At 35.2% G+C, this 22555-nt stretch overlaps 1 protein-coding gene across 1 annotated transcript; it reads left to right on the top strand.

Moving 5' to 3' along the window:
- Window positions 1-10313: 10313 nt before the first annotated feature.
- LOC126693197 (COP9 signalosome complex subunit 2) lies at window positions 10314-20010 on the top strand. Its single transcript, XM_050389104.1, has 11 exons — window positions 10314-10496; window positions 11177-11269; window positions 12617-12695; window positions 13618-13858; window positions 13943-14017; window positions 14098-14232; window positions 15726-15913; window positions 16254-16322; window positions 16475-16565; window positions 16688-16822; window positions 19615-20010. Exons 1-11 carry the CDS (start codon window positions 10487-10489, stop codon window positions 19816-19818), a joined length of 1320 nt encoding a protein of 439 aa, XP_050245061.1. The 5' UTR covers window positions 10314-10486; the 3' UTR covers window positions 19819-20010.
- The last annotated feature ends 2545 nt before the right edge of the window (window positions 20011-22555 follow it).

The raw sequence follows: 22555 nt of genomic DNA, 5'->3' as shown, positions 1-22555 counted from the left end.
TTTTTCTTTACTCTGCTGCTTTTCTCTTCTCATTGCTCATTACTAATCACTTCTCACCTCCCGAGATTTTTGCTAATTTAAATTTTTCTTGCTTTCTTTTTTTGTTGTTAAAATACTATTTTGGTCCAATATTTTATCAAAAGTTTATTTTCTGTCGGTAAATTTTAATAAAATTGTTTTTGTCCATAACTTATTAAAAAGTTTATCTTCCGTCCATAAATTATTAAAAATGCTACACTTTCTGCTTTTAAACTAGGGGTGTTTGCAGTGTGGTTTTGAACTATTTTTAGCACTATATTTTATAGTGCAGTTTAGTCAAAACCATAATTATACCGCATTTTATCTTTGCAATCACATGTGCAGTGCAGTATGGTGCAGTTTAGAGTTTAACCAAAACCATAACCACACCACATCTCATTTGTGTGGTCACATGTGCGGTGCGGTGCGGTGCGGCACGACATATAAAATGTGGTTTGAACGATTTGAAGCCGATATATTTTTCAAATTTTGAGTTTTTCCTGCCCAGTTCAAAACTGATTTTTCCCTTTATTTTGAACAAGTTTTAATCTATTAAGTTAGTTTTTCTTTATTTTGGGTTAACTGTCCTAATCAACACTTGCTAGGGTTATTAATTTTTTTTTTTTTTGGGAAATCTAGGGTTGTTAAAATATTAATAATATATTTTTGATATAAAAAAGTAAATATAATAATATATAGAGAGGATGCAACGCGATGCGGTTTTCTTATTATAAAACTGCAAATTGCATGGCACTATGCAGTGCGATTATGCCATTTTGTTGGCGGTTTTAGTGCAATTTTTGTAGTTTGGTGAACACATTAAACTATGAAAAATATTTTTTTTTTTTTTTTTTTCATTCCTAAATTACTGAAAAAAGTTTTGCTTTTTGTTTTTATTTTTTTACTCTAAACTATTATTAAAAAAAAAAAAAAAAAAAATTACAAAGTTTAAGATGAAAAACAAACTCTTCTAAGATATTTTTTTTCGTCTCTAACTTTGTAGGAATTTAGTTTTTCAATTTTAAATTTTATAAAGTTCATTTTTTCCCAAAACCATTGAAAATGTTATATTTATCCAATTTTTCAATTTTTAAAGTTCATTTTTCATCTTTAAACCATTGTAAAAGGGTTTAATTAACGAGTCCTCACAATCGATAAAGCATTTGATAATGGACAATTTTAAGAAAGTATTGATACTTCTTTATAGGTAATATAAAAACCTACCAAAAATTTCAATAACTTTTTTTTCCCACGAAAAAGTTTATAAAAATATTTCCTAAATCAATACCATATCCATTAACTTTTTTTCATTGTAAAAGGTTCTTATTTCATCTTTATTTTCATTCCTAAACTTTATTGTGCTATGCTTTTTTTCTTTTTTCTTTTTTCTTTTTTTTTTCTATCCAGATGAAATCTGTTCCTCCAGTCATCAATACTCTTGTTTTGGGTAATAAGCCACTTTTCTAAGTTATAAAATCATTGGATGGATTCTCAAAAAAAAAAAAAAAAAAAAAAAAAAAAAAAAAAAAAAAAAAAAAAAAATCACCTCCCGAGATTTTGGCTAATTTAATTTTTTTTGCAAAACACATAATATTTGGCCAAAACATTGTTTTAGTCCTTAAACCTTGCTTGAATTTCATTTTTGTTCTTAAACTTTAAAAGATTAGTTTTTTGTCCTTAAGAGATTGAAAATGTTAGATTTATCCAATGTTCAATTTCAAAAGTTTATTTATTATCCTTAAACTATTGTAAGAAGTTCTTTATTTATTTTTTATTTTTTTATCCCTAAACTATTGAAAAGGTCTCTTACAAAATTTTAAAGACAAAAAACAAATTTTAAAATATACATATAAAAAATAAAACTCAAGCAAAAATAAACGAAAAATATATTTAGCCTTTTATTTTTATCTTTTGACAAGTTATAGGTTGGTTCCTCAACTTTTGGTCATGGCTGATTTTAGTGTCTTAAATGATATGACAACACAAAAAAAATGACATGGCATTACTATGATAGACACATTATAAACTAAGGTAATCATTTAAAATTATTAAGACTAAAATCAGTCATGAGCTAAAAATTTAGGAACTGAGATGTATTATAGCCTCTCTCTCTCTCTTCTTTTTTTTTTTTTTCCAATTGTCATGACTAACTGAGCATTTGAACTATCAACAATATACATATATATATATATATATATATATATATACTTTTCTTGCTAGTAAGGGAGTGATATGATGGTTTTTTTTTTCCTATATAATTGTTTGTTGATTCAACCATGTTCAACCATTGGAATAATAATTAATTTATTTTGAAAAATATCTATGTGGGGGCTACGACCCAAAATAATAAGTTGGGCCTTGAGCCCGTCCGAGGAGACAACGTGGCTCAGTGATCCACATTTTAAGCCTTATCACGAGAGACAAAGAAAAAAGGTCCAAGGAGGAATTCCTCCTCGGACACTGAAAATCCGGAGCAGAGGTATGTCCAAGCCACTGAAACCCATCCCCTAAATACGTGAAAATGAAGGAAACACAAAATATCTCAGCAAAAACTACCACCACCACATTGAATGCACTACAACTACCTTCCTGACTACATTAATGTGGAGAAGACCCCGGAACAGTGTTGCCTTGGCTACCGCAACTCACAAAGGACTGAAAGAGGCGTCTGATGGAATTGGTGCACAAGTGGAGGCTTGGATGATCAACAAGTGTAAAACTCAGATGGTAAGGAAGGGTCTATATAATGTATAGAAACCCCCATAAGGAAGGGGGCAGAAAAAGAGGTGAGAATACGGTGGCATGCAAAGAAACCCTAATGTACTGGTCTCTATACATAAATTAAACTTTGAATCTCCTCGGACTGTGAGATTTTTCAACGTAATGGCTTTTGTTCTTGTCCATGTGTACTTTTATCCCAAGCAAACCTCTGTCTAATTTATCTAAACTTAGTTCTTAAACTCATACTCTACAAAATTCATTGTGTTGGGCTTTTTGAATCAAGACTTCACACGATTGGGGTTTGGGCTCCAAAAATTGTGACCCTACAATCTATAAATAAATTAAAAATACATAAAAATGAAGAAAAATATTTTAAAAAATGATATGGTATTCAATTTAAACATAGATATGAAAACTTAATTAAGATTGAAAATCAATAGAATATTATTGTTTGGAAATTTTATTCAAAAATAGAATTTAATATTTTTAATGTATAAAAATAATCAAAATTATGATATTTGAATTGATATTTTGACTACTTATTTTGAGTTGAAAAGCAAAAATTGAAAAGAAAGTATGATCATTTGGTCAAAATAATTTACATTAAAAAAATTAAACGATTTGATTAAAACCATGTGTAAACAAACCCTCGATTTTCATGTTTACTCTTTTTTTCTTTTTAACAAATTTGATATTTCTTTCGTATTAAACCGAACTTTTGTATGATCTACCGGTCTTATGGTTTTGGTGATTGATTTTTGCCAGTGGTCAAGGATTAGATAAGTAAGTGTTTTTCTCAACCAAAAAAAAAAAAAAAAGTTTTTTTTTTTGATAAATAAAAAAAAAAAAAGATGAGTAAAGTGTATCTTTGGTTGTGATTTGTAAACCAAATTTTGTTTCCTTTATTAAAAACGTCCTTTGTATGAAAAATAAAAAATGTCCTATTTCATTGATAGTTTTTGTTTATTTATTGACACAAAATATTTCAATTATAACATTTTTACACGTTTCCTTTCGCAACTATATATATTTATGTAAGGACTTAATTTGTAACGATCCCCAAGGAGTATTGGGTTCGAACGTTAAAGGCCCAAACAATAAAATTTGTAGAGAGTGGGCTAAAAGGCTAGGCCTTGGTGAATGGACAGTCGTTAGTCATGGTGCTCATGATGATTGCACAGAGGTGAACCGAGCATATCCAAGAAGACTTTCTCCTCAGCACGGCCTGAGTGGCTCCGGTCCTTGGACCTCGTCCGAGGAGCTTAATGTTCTTATTATTCTTTTTGCGTTAGGGTTCAATGGCCCTGGAGACGACCTGCTTCTCCCTTTTTTGGCCTGCTTCCTCCTCCTTTTATACTTGCTTTTTCCCTCTCTCGAACGTTCACGTGTAGGTTCAACTTTATGGGCTGATACTGGTCTTATCAGCCCATACCCAAAGTGGTTGGGGGTGGTTGTAAAAACTAAGGAGCATGGCTCTGTTAGGCACAGAGTACTTAATTGCAGTAATGACAGCCTTTCCTTTATTCTTTGTCGCCACACTGTTCAGGGGTCCTTTCCCCATTAATGCGGTCAGGACGTTTGTTGGCGCATTTAATGCGAAGGTGACAGCTTTTCCTTGAACTGCTCCTACATTGTACTCGCCCTTTCTTTTGGGAGCGCTCTAGGGGCTGCCTTTGATGGCGTGTCGTTCCTTCCTTCTAGATTTTGGGATGCCGAGGACAGGATCGTCCTCGGCTATATCTCTAGGCCACTTGGGTTTTCGTTGCATGTCCTCGGTAACACCTCTCCTCAGCGCGGGCCTTGGGCCTTAATAGAAAGTGGGCTGGGATCACAAATTCTCTGGCCCCACAATAGCCCCTCAAAACCCTACTGTTCGACTCCTCGGACGGAGATGAGGGTTTTGGTGATGTCGGGCCTATGTCATGGCTTGCCAAGTCTTGTCCTTCATCAATGCCGGAGCCTCTTCGTTTGCCTGGGACACGCTCCTGGTTGTGAGACATTCTTTTAGTTTACCCACGCCGCGTTCCTGCCGTTTCGGTACACGAGGTGCGTCTTTAATAAGGTCCCTTTACAAGGCGACGCAAATCCAACGGCTGAAAGCTGCTTTGGGAATTGAGTAGGACTTATCTCATTTGTAATTTTTCTTGAAGATTTGTACAGATTAAATGCTGCCAGGCTTGCCCCCCATATAAGAAGCATGGTAGGATGTCATTTCCTTTATTTGCAGACCCCTTAAACCTTCGAAATCCCTAACCCTCTAGTTATGCCCCAAAGTCCCCATTACCAGTGTGACTGAGCCTTAGGGGATGACATGGTCAAGGCCAGGATGAGGGTGAAGGGACCACACCCTCTTCAGAAGCCTTGGGTATCTTCGAGACTCAAGATGGCCCGGTCAGGGCAAATGAGACAAAGACTCAAGACATTTCTTCCCCTCGCAAGAAAGGAGCCTCTTCTTCCTTCAACCAAAATCCGAAGCAGTGGATGTTGCATCAAATTTTTGGTGCAATAGCACTGAGATTTCCCATCTCCGGTACCATCCGTTCTCGCTCGATTGCTGCTAATATGATACTTGCTCGATTGCTATTAAAGCTGGTGTGGGGATTTGGCATCCCCACTTCTTCCTCTCTTCCATCACTGGTGCCACCCAGGTGCCTTCGCTTCTTCTTCTCTTCCATCACTGGTGCCACCCAAGTGCCTCCGCTTCTTCTTCTCTTCCATCACTGGTGCCACCCAGGTGCCTCTGCTTCTTCTTCTCTTCAATCATTGGTGCCATCCGGACTTGCTTAGTTGCTGCTAGAGCAAAATTGAAGGATTTGTCGCTCCCGTGTATCCCTTAATCTTTTTTTTTTTTTTTTTTTTTTTTTTATTTAGTTAGGTTGTGGTATAGGCTTGTTTAAGCCCCTTTTTTGTATGCTGTACTACTTTTTTGTTTAATAAAAGATGACTTTATCCCATTTTTGCGTGTTCTTTCTTTTCCACAATAATTATTTTGTGAATGGATGTGCTGGTGCCCTTTTCTTTTGAACAGTACTTAGGGCCGATACCGTTGTTAACGAAGAGTTATCACTTTGAACTTATTAAAACTGACGGGCACAACAATGCCAACTTTAAGTGGGTTAACCATATGAGACTAACCGGGATAATAGCTGAATATTCTGCATCGCATATGGGGTGATCACCCGAGGACGTGTAACCTAAAATGAACTGTCCAAGGGGGTCGCCGGGCACTGGGGTGCTTTGCCATGTTTCAGACGATATTCATAGCCTTAACTTGTTTTGGGCATCCAGTCCGAGGACTGAGATATGACTGTACCGGGTTTAAACACTCGATTGTGTTAGTTTCCTTAGAGCTGGGGGTCCGAGGACTGCGCGGGATTTCCATTCTGTCTAGGACTTAAGCCATTTTCTAGTGACTAGTTTCCCCATAAGTTTGAGTTCGAAGACCATGCAAGACCTTGGTTTTGTCTAGCAATTATATTTTCTAGTGACTAGTTTCCCCATAGGTTTGAGTCCGAGGACCATGCAAGACCTTGGTTCTATCTAACACTTTCTTTTTGAAGTAGTTGGTTTCCCCATAGGTTTGGGTCTGAAGACCATGCAAGACCTTGGTTCTGTCTAACACTTATATTTTCTAGTGACTAGTTTCCTCATAGGTTTGAGTCCGAGAACCATGCAAGACCTTGATTCTGTCTAGCACTTATATTTTTTAGTGACTAGTTTCCCCATAGGTTTGAGTCCGAGAACCATGCAAGACCTTGGTTCTGTCTAGCATTTTCTTTTTGAAGTAGTTGGTTTCCCTATAGGTTTGGGTCCGAGGACCATACAAGACCTTGGTTCTGTCTAACACTTACATTTTTAGTGACTAGTTTTCCCATAGGTTTGAGTCCGAGGACCATGCAAGACCTTGGTTCTGTCTAGCCCTTAGATTTTCTAGAAGTAGTTGGTTTCTCCATAGGTTTGAGTCCGAGGACCATGTAATACATTGGTTCTGTCCAACACTTATATTTTCTAGTGACTAGTTTCCCCATAAGTTTGAGTCCAAGGACCATGCAAGACCTTGATTCTGTCTAGCACTTTCTTTTTGAAGTAGTTGGTTTCCCTATAGGTTTGGGTCCGAGGACCATGCAAGACCTTGGTTCTGTCCAACACTTATATTTTCTAGTGACTAGTTTCCCCATAGGTTTGAGTCCGAGGACCATGCAAGATCTTGGTTCTGTCTAGCCTTTAGATTTTCTAGAAATAGTTGGTTTCCCCATAGGTTTGAGTCCGAGAACCATGCAAGACCTTTGTTCTGTCCAACACGTATAGGAATTCGGTGAATCAGGCTACCGGACCCGCGAGGATTAGCCCATTGACAAAGATGTGGGGCATAGACTTGATGTTAGAAGCCCCTAGAACTGCCCATGCCACTGGCACTTTGAAGTGTAGCCCTGAGTGGAAGCTATGTTAGGGCAATAACCGCGTGCTGCTGGAAATGATGGAGGGGCTTTCGCATAGCTTGCACCACTGCCAAAATTATTTCTTTCGAGGGACCCTTGTTGACAGGGGCTTGATCCTACCATGACTAACCGCCGCCTGCGCCAACACACAAGTCTTCTCACAGACGGCGTCAATTGTAAGGACTCAATTTGTAACGATCTCCAAGGAGTATTGGGTTCGAACGTTAAAGACCCAAACAATAAAATTTGTAGAGAGTGGGCCAAAATGTTAGGCCTTGGTTATCGGACAGTGGTTAGTCATGGTGTTCATGATGATTGTACAGAGGTGAACCGAGCGTATCCAAGAAGACTTTCTCCTCGGCACGGCCTGAGTGGCTCCGGTCCTTGGACCTCGTCCGAGGAGTTTAATGTTCTTATTATTCTTTTTGCGTTAGGGTTCAATGGCCCTGGAGACGATCTACTTCTCCCTTTTTTGGCCTGCTTCCTCCTCCTTTTATACTAGCTTTTTCCCTCTCTCGAACGTCCACGTGTAGGTTCAATTTTATAGGGCTGATACTGGTCTTATTAGCCCATACCCAAAGTGGTTGGGGGTGGTTGTAAAAGCCGAGGAGCATGGCTCTGTCAGGCGCAGAGTACTTAATTGCAGTAATGACAGCCTTTCCTTTGTTCTTTGTCGCCACACTGTTCAGGGGTCCTTTCCCCATTAATGCGGCCAGGACGTTTGTTGGCGCATTTAATGCGAAGGTGATAGCTTTTCCTTGAACCGTTCCTACATTGTACTCGCCCTTTCTTTTGGGAGCGCTTTGGAGGCTGCCTTTGATGGCGTGCCGTTCCTTCCTTCTAGATTTTGGGATGCCGATGACAGGATCGTCCTCGGCTATATCTCTAGGCCATTTGGGTTTTCGTTGCATGTCTTCGGCAACACCTCTCCTCGGCGCGGGTCTTGGGCCCTAATGGAAAGTGGGCCGGGATCACAAATTCTTTGGCCTCACAATATATATATATATATATATATATCTTCTATATCTATATACGCTAGTGAAAATCTCATCCGTTACACGGTTTTAGTCATAAATTTTCTTAATATGTTTTTTTGAAAAACAACTAAATGAATTATTATTACATAATTTTAGAACTTGTATCTAACTAAATAAATAGTTATTATTATTCTAAATTTAAGATTAAAATGTCAATTGTATTTGTACACCTAAAAGAAAATTGATTTTTAAGTTTGATTTTGATATTTAAAACATCAGTTTTAGTGTTGATTTTATTCAAATGGTTTTATTGAAATTTCATAATTCAATCATTACATTTGATTTTTTTTCGAATTAAAGTTATAATTATTACTTTTGAAATTACAATATTTAATTCATTACTCTCTCTTAAATTATACTAAGGTTTAAATATAATTTTCTCTAATTATTAGTTTTTTTTTTTAATTATTGCTAGCTTATATCCCAGGCATATACATGGATACATTTAAAAATAAATATAATTAGATACATATTATGAGTAAATTTATAATTAGATACATATTAGGAAAAAGCAACTGATTTTTCTAATAGCTTTATATTTCTCATAAAAAATGTATCAAAACCTTTTTAAAATAGTTCATTAACAAATACCTCAAGGGTACATGTTAACTTGACCCTATGATTATTACGAGTAAATTTTTTTTTTTTTTGAGAAGGTATTACGACTAAATTTAAGTACCATCTATTGGGTATTGTGTTAACTTGACCCTATGATTATTACAAGTAAATTTAAGTACCAACTATTGGGTATCGTATATTAGATTTTCTAAGTAAATTAAATTGAAGAATTTTCATTGTATAATAAAATATTGCTCAAACTTAATAAGTCAATACAACCTTGTGTTTGTATTTAAGTAGAGAACTATAATTTTCCAAGAAAAAAATTATGTATATTAAAGAAGAGAACGGTAAAGTTTCAACTCTCTAGTTTTTTTTTTTTTTTTTAATACTATTTTTGCAAGCATATTTGTTATGGTATTGAAAACGACACATATTAGTTATGTGGCCTTATTTGGAACTTGAGTCATAAAAACTCGAGTTTTAGGGTGCGTTTGGATACCGCTTATTTTTCTAAAATCCGAAAACTGAAAACAATAAAAAAATAATTTATGATTACTGTTCACACTAAAAAATACTATTCATATGCTTTGATGCACTGTTCATGTCCCATGACATGAACAGTGGTGCATTGGTAAAAAAAAAAAGGGCTAAAATGCAAAATTTCCAAATGTGGACATGATCCAAATGCTCACTTAGAATGCGTTTGGATACCGCTTATTTTGCTAAAAACTGAAAATAATAAAAAAATAATTTTCGATTACTGTTTACACTAAAAAATACTGTTTATATGTCTTAATGTACTTTTCATGTACCAGGTACTGGTCCCAAAAATAAAGGGTTGAAACGCAAAACGTGCAAAGGTGGATGTGATCCAAACACTCACTTAATACAAACTATAAACTTAGAAAAGATTAAAAAAAAAAAAAATCATTTTTGGTTTCTTCTCCTGAGTTCCAAATAAGGCCTTGATGTTGCCCAAGCCCCAAACTCGGAACCGAGGAGGTAATGTGCAGAATAGCTGTGTAAAGGGGTTGTATATAGTTAGTTAGGCAACATTTAAAATAATAAAGGAAAGTAGCATCTCAAGTTTTAGAAACTCGAGATTCATATTAGAACTCGAGTTTGAAAGACTCGCTTTGCAAGTGTGAAAATGTCACGTAGATCTTGAGTCTTTAAGACTTGAGTTTCATGCAAAAAAATTTCACCTATAGTGGCGTTTTTAAGCCTTACAATGACGTTTTAAAGTCCTATAGCGGCGTTTTCCTGCAAAAAAAATTTTAGTACCAGGTTTAGGGAGCCCTATAATGACGTTTTTAATCTCTATAGTGACGTTTTAAAGACCTATAGCGGCATTTTTTTTTGTGTAAATCGAGTCTTTAAAACTCGATTTTCACGTCAATTTTTCTCACCTTTAGACTCGAGATTTAAAAATTCGAGTTTTAGACATTTACTAGTTTTCAACATTATTTTGAAACGTGACAACTAACTAAATTTTTTAATATTTATTGTTATTTAGAAAAAAAATTCCGGAACCGAGCATTAAAAACAGTAGTATAAATTAAAAATCACAAACCGGGCATCTTCACCGGTTTCTAGAACCTCTCTCAGTCTCTGCTCTCCGATCGATTTTGAGTTAACGAGAGAGAGAGAGAAAGAGAGCCCTAAGAATACGAAAGCCCTAAACACGATCTCTAAGCATCTCCATCGACAATGGGTTCCGGTAAGCTTTTGTATATATACATATCGTCTTTTGTTAGGGAAGATTCGCTCCAATGTTCTGTTTGGTTGAGTAGAAAATTGATGAAAACGAAAGAAATTAGTTTTTTTTTTTTTAATTACTCCTTTTTTAGTTACCTTCGGGAGCTCAAAAAGGAGCTAGTGAATATTAATTTTTCTTGGACAATTTATAGGGCCCAAATTACCTTTCAGAAAATTTTTTTAATCTAATTTATTTTTCTGTCTGTGTTTCTATCAATGTTGTGTGCTTATTATGTAAACCTCGTTTCATTGAAAACAAAATAATTTTGTTTATGAAACAATGCCTAAACTTTATAAAAGAAAAGGGTTTTCTTTGGTTTTGGTTTTTGGTGGAGAATTGCTGAATGTTAGTGGGTTAGCTTGAAACAATGTCTAAACTTTCTCTAGTTGTGAGTTTCATGATTTTTTTTTATAGTAACTTGAAAATGATTAATAGGTAACATTCATGTTGCTTCTTTGGATTGTTTATGTAAATCATTATTTGTGTGCACTTTCAAATGCTTGATTTGTATTGTTCATATTGTTATGTTTAATTTGAAAGAATAAGTCCAATTTAGAATTGAAACATTTGCTCTTATGGGGTAAAGGAAAAATAAAAAATAAAAATTTGTATTGTGGATTTACTATTCTTCACTTGTGTAGATGCGGACATGGAAGATTACGGATTTGAGTACTCGGAGGAGGAGCAAGAGGAGCAGGATGTTGATATTGAGAATCAATACTACAATGCAAAAGGTACTTCTAATTGGTTTGTTCTTTCTTTCTTTGTTTCCCTTATAAGCATTTAGATATTTGGAAAAGCTTGTGAGATTTGGAATTTAACATGCAGTTATAACTTATAAGATATTAATTTTTTCTTGCATAGAGCTGTTTAATATGATCCTAATCAAGGTTGAGAAGCCTGAGCATTGCATGTTTACAGTTATGGGACATTGATCAAGCTTTATAGATTATTAAAATTACCGATGATGTTATACTATAATACAATATTTGGTAGTTCTTTTTATAAAAAATATTTGGTACTTGTAAAATTGGAGGATAAATGGGTTTGTGCAATATTATTTTACATATATGAATGTGCATTTCAAAAATTGCTTTAAAAATTCTCACTTATAAATATATATATATATATATATATTTCTTTAAAAATTCTGTTTAAAATAATTGTTATTTTGGCAACCTCAATATATATAGGACAAAGTTTAGCTACAAATCAAGGTTATAAGGCTACAACCTTATTCAATATCATTAACATTACTACATATTTTGAAAATTTAACCGTTGGATTGCATATTCTTCACAATCTTAATACACATGTCAAATTTTGTGTTAATCGGATATTATTTACAACATAATCTATAAGATTATATTTTATGCATAATTTTAAACTACAAAAACTTGCAATTTAAACAATTTATGGGTGAAATAACTATTGATCTTTGATTTCTTAGAAATTTTACAAGCATGGAAGATATAAGAAAAAAATGTAATCCAATGATTCACCTTCAATAAAAAGATATTGATTAAAGTTGTAGCCTTAGGCCACAATCAATTTTGTAGCTAAACTTTGTCCATTGTCCATATATATATATATATATATATATATATGTTTTGTTAAAGTTTGAAATTGAGAACTTGTTTAAGAGAATGAGGCAACAGGAATCTCCTTTTAAAATATTCCATTTTCAGTTCATAAATTTACTAAAATGTTGAGTATTTTTATTGATCAACTTGTATTTAGGAATATGAGCCCATTTGATATGCTGCTGGTTAGATCCTTTTTTTTTTCTCTATTGGTGGTACTGTTAATCATTTTTTTTTGGGGGGGGGGGGGGGTGAATAGTAGCAGTTAGATCCAAAATTTTATGTTTTTATTTTTTCAACAAACTATTTTGAAAAATTGTAAGGTGTCTACCATTAAGGCATCATTATCTCTCCACCCTAATTCCCTGCTGTGATTGAGATTGATCATTATTGTTTCATATAGGACCCCTTTTTTTTGATAAGTTGTCTCATATAGGAGCCTTGTGCTCCTACAATATTGATGTCCTCATTTTTTCCTTTTGGTCTGTATTTTTCTAGGTTTGGTTGAAACTGATCCAGAAGGTGCATTGGCTGGTTTTTCTGAAGTAGTACACATGGAAGCAGAGAAGGCAGAGTGGTGAGCATCTTATTATTGGAATTTCCCTTGCTTATTGAATAGAAAAATAACCTGGAGATAAAAATAGAAGAATTCCACAATTATTTATGCCTCCCTTGTGTAATCTTCTCTGTAATCTGAGTCTTGCTGAATATGATACTCATGTGTTTTTGTTTTTGTTTCTGTAACTTATTGTTGTTGTTTATTTTTTTTTTCATCATTACACTTGTAAACCTTGTGTAATTGGTGCTGATGTATTGAATTTTGAACTTATGCCGCTCACCAAAGTGTAGTGTCAATTTTGAGTCAAAAAGCTTTCTGTTATGTACTATAATTCTTGACTGTGTGGCTTGGTGATGATGTTTTTGAGGGCATTGTTTGATTGGCTGATGGCAACTAGTAACTTTTGTACTAGTTCATTTTTGGACTTTCTGGGTCTTTGTGATTTTATATCTTAAAAGTTTCTGAGATTCTCATGTATGTTTCTTCTGAAATAGGTTTGTGCACTTCTATTTACTGAAGTTTTTAAAATTATGAAAATTAGATACTCACTTAATTAAGTGTAAGTTATTGCGGAAAAATTATAGCAAATAGCATTTCCTTCTCTTTTAAGAACAAGATGGAGATAAGGTTGTGGGTTCAAGACCCATTGGGTGTGCAATAACTTATACAACAACAACAACAACAACAAAGCCTTACTCCCAAATTTTTTTGGGGGTGTGTGCTAACTTATCAATAGAGAAAACGAGTTTTTTTTTTATGTGAATTTTTTCATATATTTTCTTGAGATGCTTTCTATATCTGTGTATGCTTTCCATTGCAACATTTGTTTCTATTGCTTGTTTACATGCCCAGAGTTGACTTTACCTGGAAACTTTATAGAATATTTTTGGAATATGCAATCATTGGATATTGGTAAGGATTTCTATGTCTTTTTTGTCAGGGGATTTAAGGCTCTAAAACAAACTGTCAAGCTTTATTATCGGTTAGGGAAGTATGAAGAAATGATGCAAGCCTATAGGGAAATGTTGACCTACATTAAGTCAGCTGTGACACGAAACTATAGTGAAAAATGTATAAATAGCATCATGGATTTTGTTTCTGGGTCAGCTAGTCAGAACTTTGGGCTTTTGCAAGAGTTCTACCAGACAACATTGAAGGCCCTTGAAGAAGCGAAAAATGAGGTTAGAGGGTCATCTTACCTTATTCCACGGTGAGTTTCTTGTTAAGGAGTTCAAGTTTTGACTTTAGCACTCTATGTTGTGCAGAGACTATGGTTTAAAACAAATCTCAAGCTTTGCAAGATTTGGTTTGACATGGGTGAATATGGGCGAATGAGTAAGGTATTGGGCGGTTATAATGTTATACTTCAACTTTCTCTCAATATATATATTACAACATAGCTTATAATTTCTCAACACAGATTTTGAAGGAGCTTCACAAATCTTGTCGAAAAGAAGATGGTAGTGATGACCACAAGAAAGGAACCCAACTTTTGGAGGTATACGCAATAGAGATTCAAATGTACACTGAGACCAAGAATAACAAGAAACTTAAGGTCTGGTTTCTGAAGTTTAACCTTCCGATTTTATTATTGGTGCTTGTATTCAGAGGGGGGGTTATGTGCTCTTTCTTCAGTCATGTTTCTGACCATGTCTTTCAACAATCTTTACGAATTTGTTGGCGTTAAGTTATAGAAAAGATTTCAAATGGAGGATTTTTTTTTTTTAATATTAAAAATGACATTAGGAAAATGAAACTTTGCTATTTCATGAAAGCATTACAGTTCCACTAAACACGTGATTTCTGAATTTATATGAGATTGGCATGTAAGGAAAACATGTGCGCGGAGAAAAAGGAATTAAAGAAAAAATTATAGGATGATTATATTATAACTTATGTTAATGTGGCCTTGGATTATGGTCTTATCAGTAATTATTTAACTAGATATTAATTTACATAGAATTCTAAACTGAGAATCCTACTTCATTTTTCCATCAAAATGTGATGCTTTCTATATAAACTTGATATAAACAGTTGGTTGAAGTTATCTATAACTTCTGAAAACTACTAAATCAAATGAAATGAGTAGGAATCCAGTGGTGAGATAATTTTGATTTATAAGCTTGAAAAGCCACAGTGAGTGTAAGTGTTGCTTTGAGGGGATTGTGATTTGTATTTTCCTTATTAGAAAAGTATTTGGTGCTATAAGGCTCCTAAAAGGGTCACACTTTTGTTTGGACATTAGCTTGGGGAAAGAATTTAACATGTGAAAATATCTTGAAGAGTAATTGCCGTTGTAGAGTGGTGCTACATATGCAGATGTAGTAGTGAGACTGTGGATCATTTGTTGTTTGCTTGTTGCATATGCTATATGGACCTATGTCTTCTTTGTTTCTAGGGTTCATTGGGTATTGCCAATGAGTATTATCGATATTCTACCTGGTTGGAGGAATTGTTTTGGAAAAAATTCTTCCTCCAGCCCCTGTATGCCTAATGTGGAGAGAAAGGAATCAGTGCACATTTGAGGATGTGGAAATTACACATCTTGTAAATCTTTAGGCTATCTTATGTATACATAAGGTTGATCCTCTTCATCAATGAAATTTTATTACTAATTAAGAAAGAAGAAGATATGATTTGTGGTTGAGTTGTGATTTAGATTGTGGGATTGATGTAGCCAAAGGTCATCTTTATATTTTGAACTTAAATGGGAAAGAGGGGTTTGTAGAACTGATCTTTGTCTATGTTTGCCTATTTTTGTCTTATATATTATGTTTTATTGGAGTTTATTTATGTTATTATTCAGATTGTGCTGAGAGTTGCAGTCATTGTGGAAGGTTTACAATTTTTACAAATTTTATCTTATCTAAGTAGTGTGTTGAATGGACAGTAGGTCTTGTGCCATATTCCTAATTGATTTTGTTGTTTTTTTGTATCATTTTGGCTGCAGTTTCAACTTTGAGCCCTTTCAAGTTGATGTAGACTCTTTTTAGTTATTCCTTTTTGTGCATGTTATGTGGACTGAGATTCTATGTGAATTTGTTGCAGCAACTTTACCAGCAAGCACTTATGATCAAATCAGCCATACCCCATCCAAGGATAATGGGGATAATTCATGAATGTGGAGGTAAAATGCACATGGCAGAGCGCCAGTGGGCAGAAGCAGCTACTGATTTCTTTGAAGCTTTTAAAAACTATGATGAAGCTGGAAATCAGCGGCGAATCCAATGCTTGAAGTGCGTATATGGAATCTTTTTTAATCATTGATTCCAAACATGTTGTTTTCAATGAAAAAATAGTTGTGCATGATATATTAAACTATCCTTTTATGTAGAGAATGTATGCATCTTTAAGGTAATTATGCATCATTTTTGGCATAAATATAATGCATGTGTTTTTACACGATAGATGTTCTCCCATCCTAGTAGTAGACTCTGGCAGAGAATAATTTATGGAAGATTAGAAATTTAGATTTTGATATCTATAGACCTAAACAGAAAGTTAGAACTAAACATTTCTGTTAATCTTTGAACTTTTTATTTAACATGTTTGCCTGATTCCTGTTTGATGTGTCAGATATCTGGTTCTTGCCAACATGCTGATGGAGTCTGAGGTTAATCCATTCGATGGGCAGGAGGCTAAGCCGTAAGTCCTCTATCTGATTCCTATGTTGCATCTACGTAATCTTCTTTCTCCTCTCTGTCTCTTTCTTGGTTGGAATTTGATTCTTTGAGTGGGTTGGCAAGGTTTGTCTGTCTATTTCTTCATGTTGACCACTTATAAATGCTACTTTGCAGATACAAAAATGACCCAGAAATTTTGGCGATGACAAATCTAATAGCAGCCTATCAACGGAATGAAATATTGGAATTTGAGAAAATCCTGAAGGTGAGTTTAAAAAGCTATCGTCCCTCATATTATGCTGAGCATACATGCCTAATTGTATATTATTCCTTTTCTACTTCTCTTTTTCTCACCTAAGAGGATTTATGGAAAATATTAATGTCCAGAGTAACAGAAGAACTATTATGGATGATCCATTTATCAGAAATTATATCGAGGATCTTTTGAAAAATATTAGAACTCAAGTCCTGCTCAAGCTTATCAAACCTTATACAAGGATCAGGATCCCATTCATATCTAAGGTAACCATTTGCATTCCATTGCCCTTTTTTCTTTCAATTTCCTTTTTCTAATTTTTTAGTCTCTACTATTCATATTTGATTGGTCCGGCTCTCTAAGTAGTCCTAATAGCTGGACTAATAAGCTATTGAGTACTCTGTCATTGGTTCAGTTTTTGTAAAAAGTATGTGCATGTGTTCACTTTTCGTAACGAACTTTGCATATTTTTGTAGATGTTAATGGAAATGGATGTTTTGACCCTTATTCAAACCCCTTACATTGTGTTTGGATGAAATAAAGTGATTGATATTTGCATGGAAAATCTAAAACGGTTGCGTTTTGAGCTAGTGCAAAAATTCCTGTTTTTATTTTAGCATAAGAACTTAGTTATTCTATTTTACATACTCACTTTTCAAAATACACCACATCAGATTGTCTATTTTATACTACATTTCATTAAAATATCAAATTTTTCTTGATTTTTTTAATTATCTTTCTTCTTGCACAACCACCATCCACTCTCTTCCTTCATCATTGGGATACGTAAAGAAAGAATAAAAAAGTAAATGCAAAATTAACAGTGTCAATGTAAATTTACACGGTTACTGTAGCAAATTTGTAAATTTATACAATTATACATAGACTGATGTGGGTCATTTTTAGGCAAAATTGTGTAAATTTTACACTTTTTTATTATACACCCACTGATGTGTGTGCTCTTACAGCCCCATCAGTCAAAGTCCCAGTAATTACTGATTCTATTGTTTGGAAGGAAATCCCAGGTATTTCTTTTGTTTTTGTAACATAACCCTAAAAACACAACAGAATAGAGCATCAGTGCAACTCCTAAATAAACAAAACATGATCACCTAATGTTATTTATAAAGGTTATAGACACAATTTGAGAAAGCAATAGCTAATCTAGGCAATCTGAAACCCCCCTTCACTTGTTTGGTTTTTAAGTTGACAAATCATTTGTTGTGATTTTTAGGCTTCCCTTGTGCATATTCCCATAGTTGGATATGTTGTTTGCTGTAATTTAAGGCTTGCGAGAATGCCTTTGCTTTAGCCTCTTGGGCATGAGGATAAACTGCTTAGTCCGTCAGGGGTGAAAAGCTCCGGGATTACCCAATAACTGGTTCTGGTGGGTAGGATCAATTGCCTGTAGGAGTTTAATTAACAATGAGGATTATCCTAGATTAGCGTGCAATTAATCCGAGTGAAATTATCCTACATCATCAAAAAAAATAAAAAAAATGCCTTTGCTTTAACCACCAAGATAATAAAAACTCCATTTACACATGGCAAATTGCAACTCCCAATCAAACCCATTCACCTCCAATCATCAAACCCATGGTCAATAAACCAAAGCTAGCACCCTCAACAAACAAACAACACCTAATCTGAAACCCCAAATAAAAAACCACACAACTGCTAGCCATGGCCAAACCTACTCATGCCTGAAAACAACTTAGACCACACCCCCCTCAATTGAACCCAACCCCTCCATTCAACCAAATAGACCCATGCACCTCAAGCTCCCTTCATCAGCCAAATCCTCCCAAAGACCCCCTCAACACAACCCGAGCACCTATGCTGCCCTAGGCCCTCATGGGTTTCAATCCGGCAGGACCACTGCTGTTCAAAACCCTTGACGCCATAATTTGTCATCTTCCCCCTCAAAACCTTCTCTTGCTGCTAGGATATTCCTGTCTTATGTGGGCTTTTTTGGAAGGAAAGTAATAGTCAAATGTTCAAAGGCTTGGAAAGTTCAGGCCGGCTGTGAAATCTCTTTTCCTGTGACTTCTGTATGATTGGATGGCTTCTCTAAGTAGTCATTCTTTCACTAGTTTGTTGGATTTTATTGATTGCTGTACTTTTATATATATATTTTTTACACCAGTACATGTCCATGTGCTGAGGGTGTCTTTCTTTTTATATTAACCTATCAAACAAAAAAATAAAAAATAAAAACCTTCTCCAACTTCTAGACTGAGGTGATGAGATTGAGATTGAGATGGAGAGAAAAGATAGAGCTGGGAAGATAGAGGCAATGGGTCGATGAAGGGATAAGGTGAGGAAAAGAAAGAGATATCATGGTTGTGGGAGTTTTCATCAAGGATTTGAGCCCCAAACTCCCAACTATAAAAATCCTCCCTTGAAATTTCTTACAATACTTCATACAAACAAGGATTTTGTTTTATTTTTAATATATATATATATATATATAATTTTTTTCTGTGATGGAATTAAATTCCATCTACAAATTCCCTACTCAAATACAACATTAGTAAATTGATTAACTGGTTTAAATTAGACTGAGCTCATAACAACTAGATGGGGCATGCCAATATACATGTCAATGACCTGGCATGACAATTCATGCACAGATGGTCTGTCTTATGCGTGGTTGCCGCAAATTCTTTGTGTGATGCTAATTGATATTGTCAGTTGTAGTGGTTTTTGAGAAGTCTTTTTATGATGCTAACTTATATTGTTAATTGAAGTGGAATGAGTGATGTACATGGTAACTTAAAGGCAAATAAGAGCAGCTGCTTGCCTAGGTAGATAGTTATAGATTACAGATCGAAACATGATGTATCCTGACCCCTGAGCTACTGTTAACTCTTTATCCTGTTCTTTTCTCTTTGCTTCTGTGTGTGATCAACATTTGGGTGCATCTCCCTGTACTCTTCTTCCGTTTCTCTTTTTTCTTCCTTTTGTCTTTTGGCCTCCTGTGCTGATCTTCTGTCTGAAATTGCTATTTCGTGATAAGTACATATTATGAGCTGAACATACTTCTTGTCTTGTTTAGGAGCTTAATGTGCCCGAGCAAGACGTTGAGCAGCTGTTGGTGTCACTAATATTGGATAACAGAATCCATGGGCACATAGATCAAGTGAACCGGCTGCTAGAGCGCTGGGACAGGTCAAAGGGAACAAAGAAGTATGCTGCTGTTGAGAAATGGAATACACAGCTAAAGTCTCTCTACCAAACTATCAACAATAGAGTTTGTTAGGATTTGTTTAGAAGGTAAAAAAAAAAGGGTGGCGTTTTTCCATTCCCCCACTTGGTGTTTTTGTGATGTAATATTGAGATGACAGTTATCCTCTACCAAGGCAAATTACGTGAACAATTTGTTGATTATTACATTTATCATAACTATCTTTTAATGAAAGGTTTTAAGGGGCTAAACCCATACTTTATACTAGGCGTTTACGTATTTGATAAGTAAATATAAGGCATACATCTGATGGTTAATAGTTTCCCATCTATCAATAGCCGTATCTGATTACTGTCATTGCACTGTTGCTGTTATTGGATACAGCAAGGTTTTAAATAAGACTATCCCATGTACGCTTCATTTAAATCCTTTATATGTGAGAATATATGCTGACTTTAGAGCCTACACAATCTCAAGATCAGGTTCCTAGGGAATAAAAAAATGCAACGGAAAACCCCTCCAACAAAAGTGGTAAAGTTGAATGTGGATGCTACTGTCATTGATAAATTTAGAACATGGCTGTAGTGGCTCGAGATGAAAGGGGTGAGGTCTAAAATGCATGGGCTAAGCAGCATGTACTATATGATCCATTGCAGGCACAAGCAATGACAATCTTCTGGGCGTTACAATTAACACAAATTGCAGATTTGCACACAATCATTATGTAGGGCAATGCCAAAATTTGTTTTGATGCTTTGAATTTGGGCTTGCTTAATTTTGAGTGGTCTACTTCTGTTCCGCTAAACAATGTTGTTGAAATTAGCCGTTGCTTTGACTCCTGTGCATTTTGTTGGGTTAGAAGAGAGGCAAAAAGTGTTTGCAAATAGGTCTTTTGTCTTTTGTCCTCCCTATGGTTTTGAAGGAGTTGAGGAAGAGTATTTGTAGTAGTACACTTTTTGCCTCTCATGTTGTTGTTGTTGTTATTGTGTGTGTGTGTGTTTTTTATTTATTTTATTTTTATTTATTTATTTAAGTTAAAAAGTGTGCTTAAATCTCACACAAGCAAGCAGTTTTAGAGGAATTGATCAAAACTGGGTACAGAAACAACATGCAACAGATGAACAAAGTGAGGGGGGAAATTAATGACCTGCTACACCATGAGGAAGTTTTTTGGAGGCAAAGATCTCGGACTATATGGCTCCTAGTGGGGGATAAGAATACCAAGTTTTTTCATAAATGAGCAAGTCAAAGGCATCGCAAAAACCAGATTGATGGCTTAAGGGATGAGGAGGGTGTGTGGTGTATGGACAAAGATCGAATAGCGGGGATAGTTGATGGATACTCTAAAAACTTTTTCTCCACATCCCACCTGAATAGAGTGGATGAGGTTTTAAATTCAGTGGAAAGGGTGGTTACAAAGGAAATGAACTAGTCTTTACTGCGGCCTTTTGTGGGTGAAGAGGTTTGAAGAGCACCTTTTCAGATGCACCCATTGAAGTCGCCAGGCTCGGATGGTATGTCTCCCTTCTTCTTCTTTTTTCCAAAAATATTGGCATATAGTTGGTGGAGATGTCATAGAGTCAGTGTTATTTGTGATAAACTCAGGTTATGTCCTAAATAAAATGAACTTCACCCATATCTTGCTCATTCCTAAGAAGAAGGAACCCCAATCTATGTCAAATTACCGCCCAATTAGCTTGAGTAATGTGGTGAGTAGAATAGTCTCAAAGGTTTTGGCAAACATAATTAAAACTATTCTACCAAATGTTATTTTCGACTCCCAAAATGCATTCGTCCCAATTAGACTTATCTCTGACAATACTTTTGTAGCATATGAGATGTTATACAGACTAAGAAATAGAAGACAATGCAAGATAGGTCACATGGTTGTCGAGTTGGACATTAGTAAGACTTACGATTGTGTGGAGTGGGAGTTTCTAAGGAAGATAATGTAAAAAGTGGGGTTTATAGATGGATGGGTCAACTTAGCTATGCAATGTGTTACTTCGACAAAGCTACACGGTTTTAATAAATGAGGAGCCTCGCAGTTTTATCTCTCCCTCCCACAGTATTAAACAAGGGGACCCTTCGTCACCATACCTCTTCTGGTTCTGTGTGGAGGGCCTGTTTGCTTTGCTCCGTAAAGCTATTAAGACACAGCACATTCAGCCACTTATGTCTTGCCTGAATGGAGTTAGTATTTCTCACTTACTTTTCGCAGACGATAGCTTGTTGTTTTTGTTAGGCTTTACCTTCTAAGTGCACCCGACTTGTGCGCATCCTTGAGAACTACGAGCAAGCTTCTAGCCAAGCTATTAACAGGCAGAAAACAACCTTATTCTTTAGCCCCAACACTGGCCTAGATGTGAGGGAGGATATCAAATACATGTTTAATGCCTAGATAATGATAGACTTTGAAAAGTACTTGGGTTTGCCGATGATGGGAGGTAAGAACAAGGTGAACACTTTCAAAGACCTCTGAGAGCAAATAGCCAAAAGAATCACAGGTTGGAAAGAGAAGTTTATTTCAAAAGTGGGGAAAGAGGTCCTCATCAAATTAGTAGCACAAGCAATACCAACGTACTCAATGAGCCTATTCAAATTACCAAGAGTGCTCTATAATGACATGAACTCCATCCTAGCCAAATACTAGTGGGGACAAACAAGTAACGAAAAAAAGATACATTGGATAAATTGGAAGCGTCTCTGTGATTCGAAGAACAAAGGTGGGATGGGCTTTCAGGATATTAACGCCTTCAATTTCTATTAGCTAATTAGGCATGGGGGCTAATCAATGACCAGACCTTTCTGT

Source organism: Quercus robur, chromosome 7, assembly GCF_932294415.1.
Source record: "Quercus robur chromosome 7, dhQueRobu3.1, whole genome shotgun sequence".
Lineage (NCBI taxonomy): Eukaryota > Viridiplantae > Streptophyta > Magnoliopsida > Fagales > Fagaceae > Quercus > Quercus robur.
This window is presented reverse-complemented; position numbering and strand designations above follow the sequence as displayed.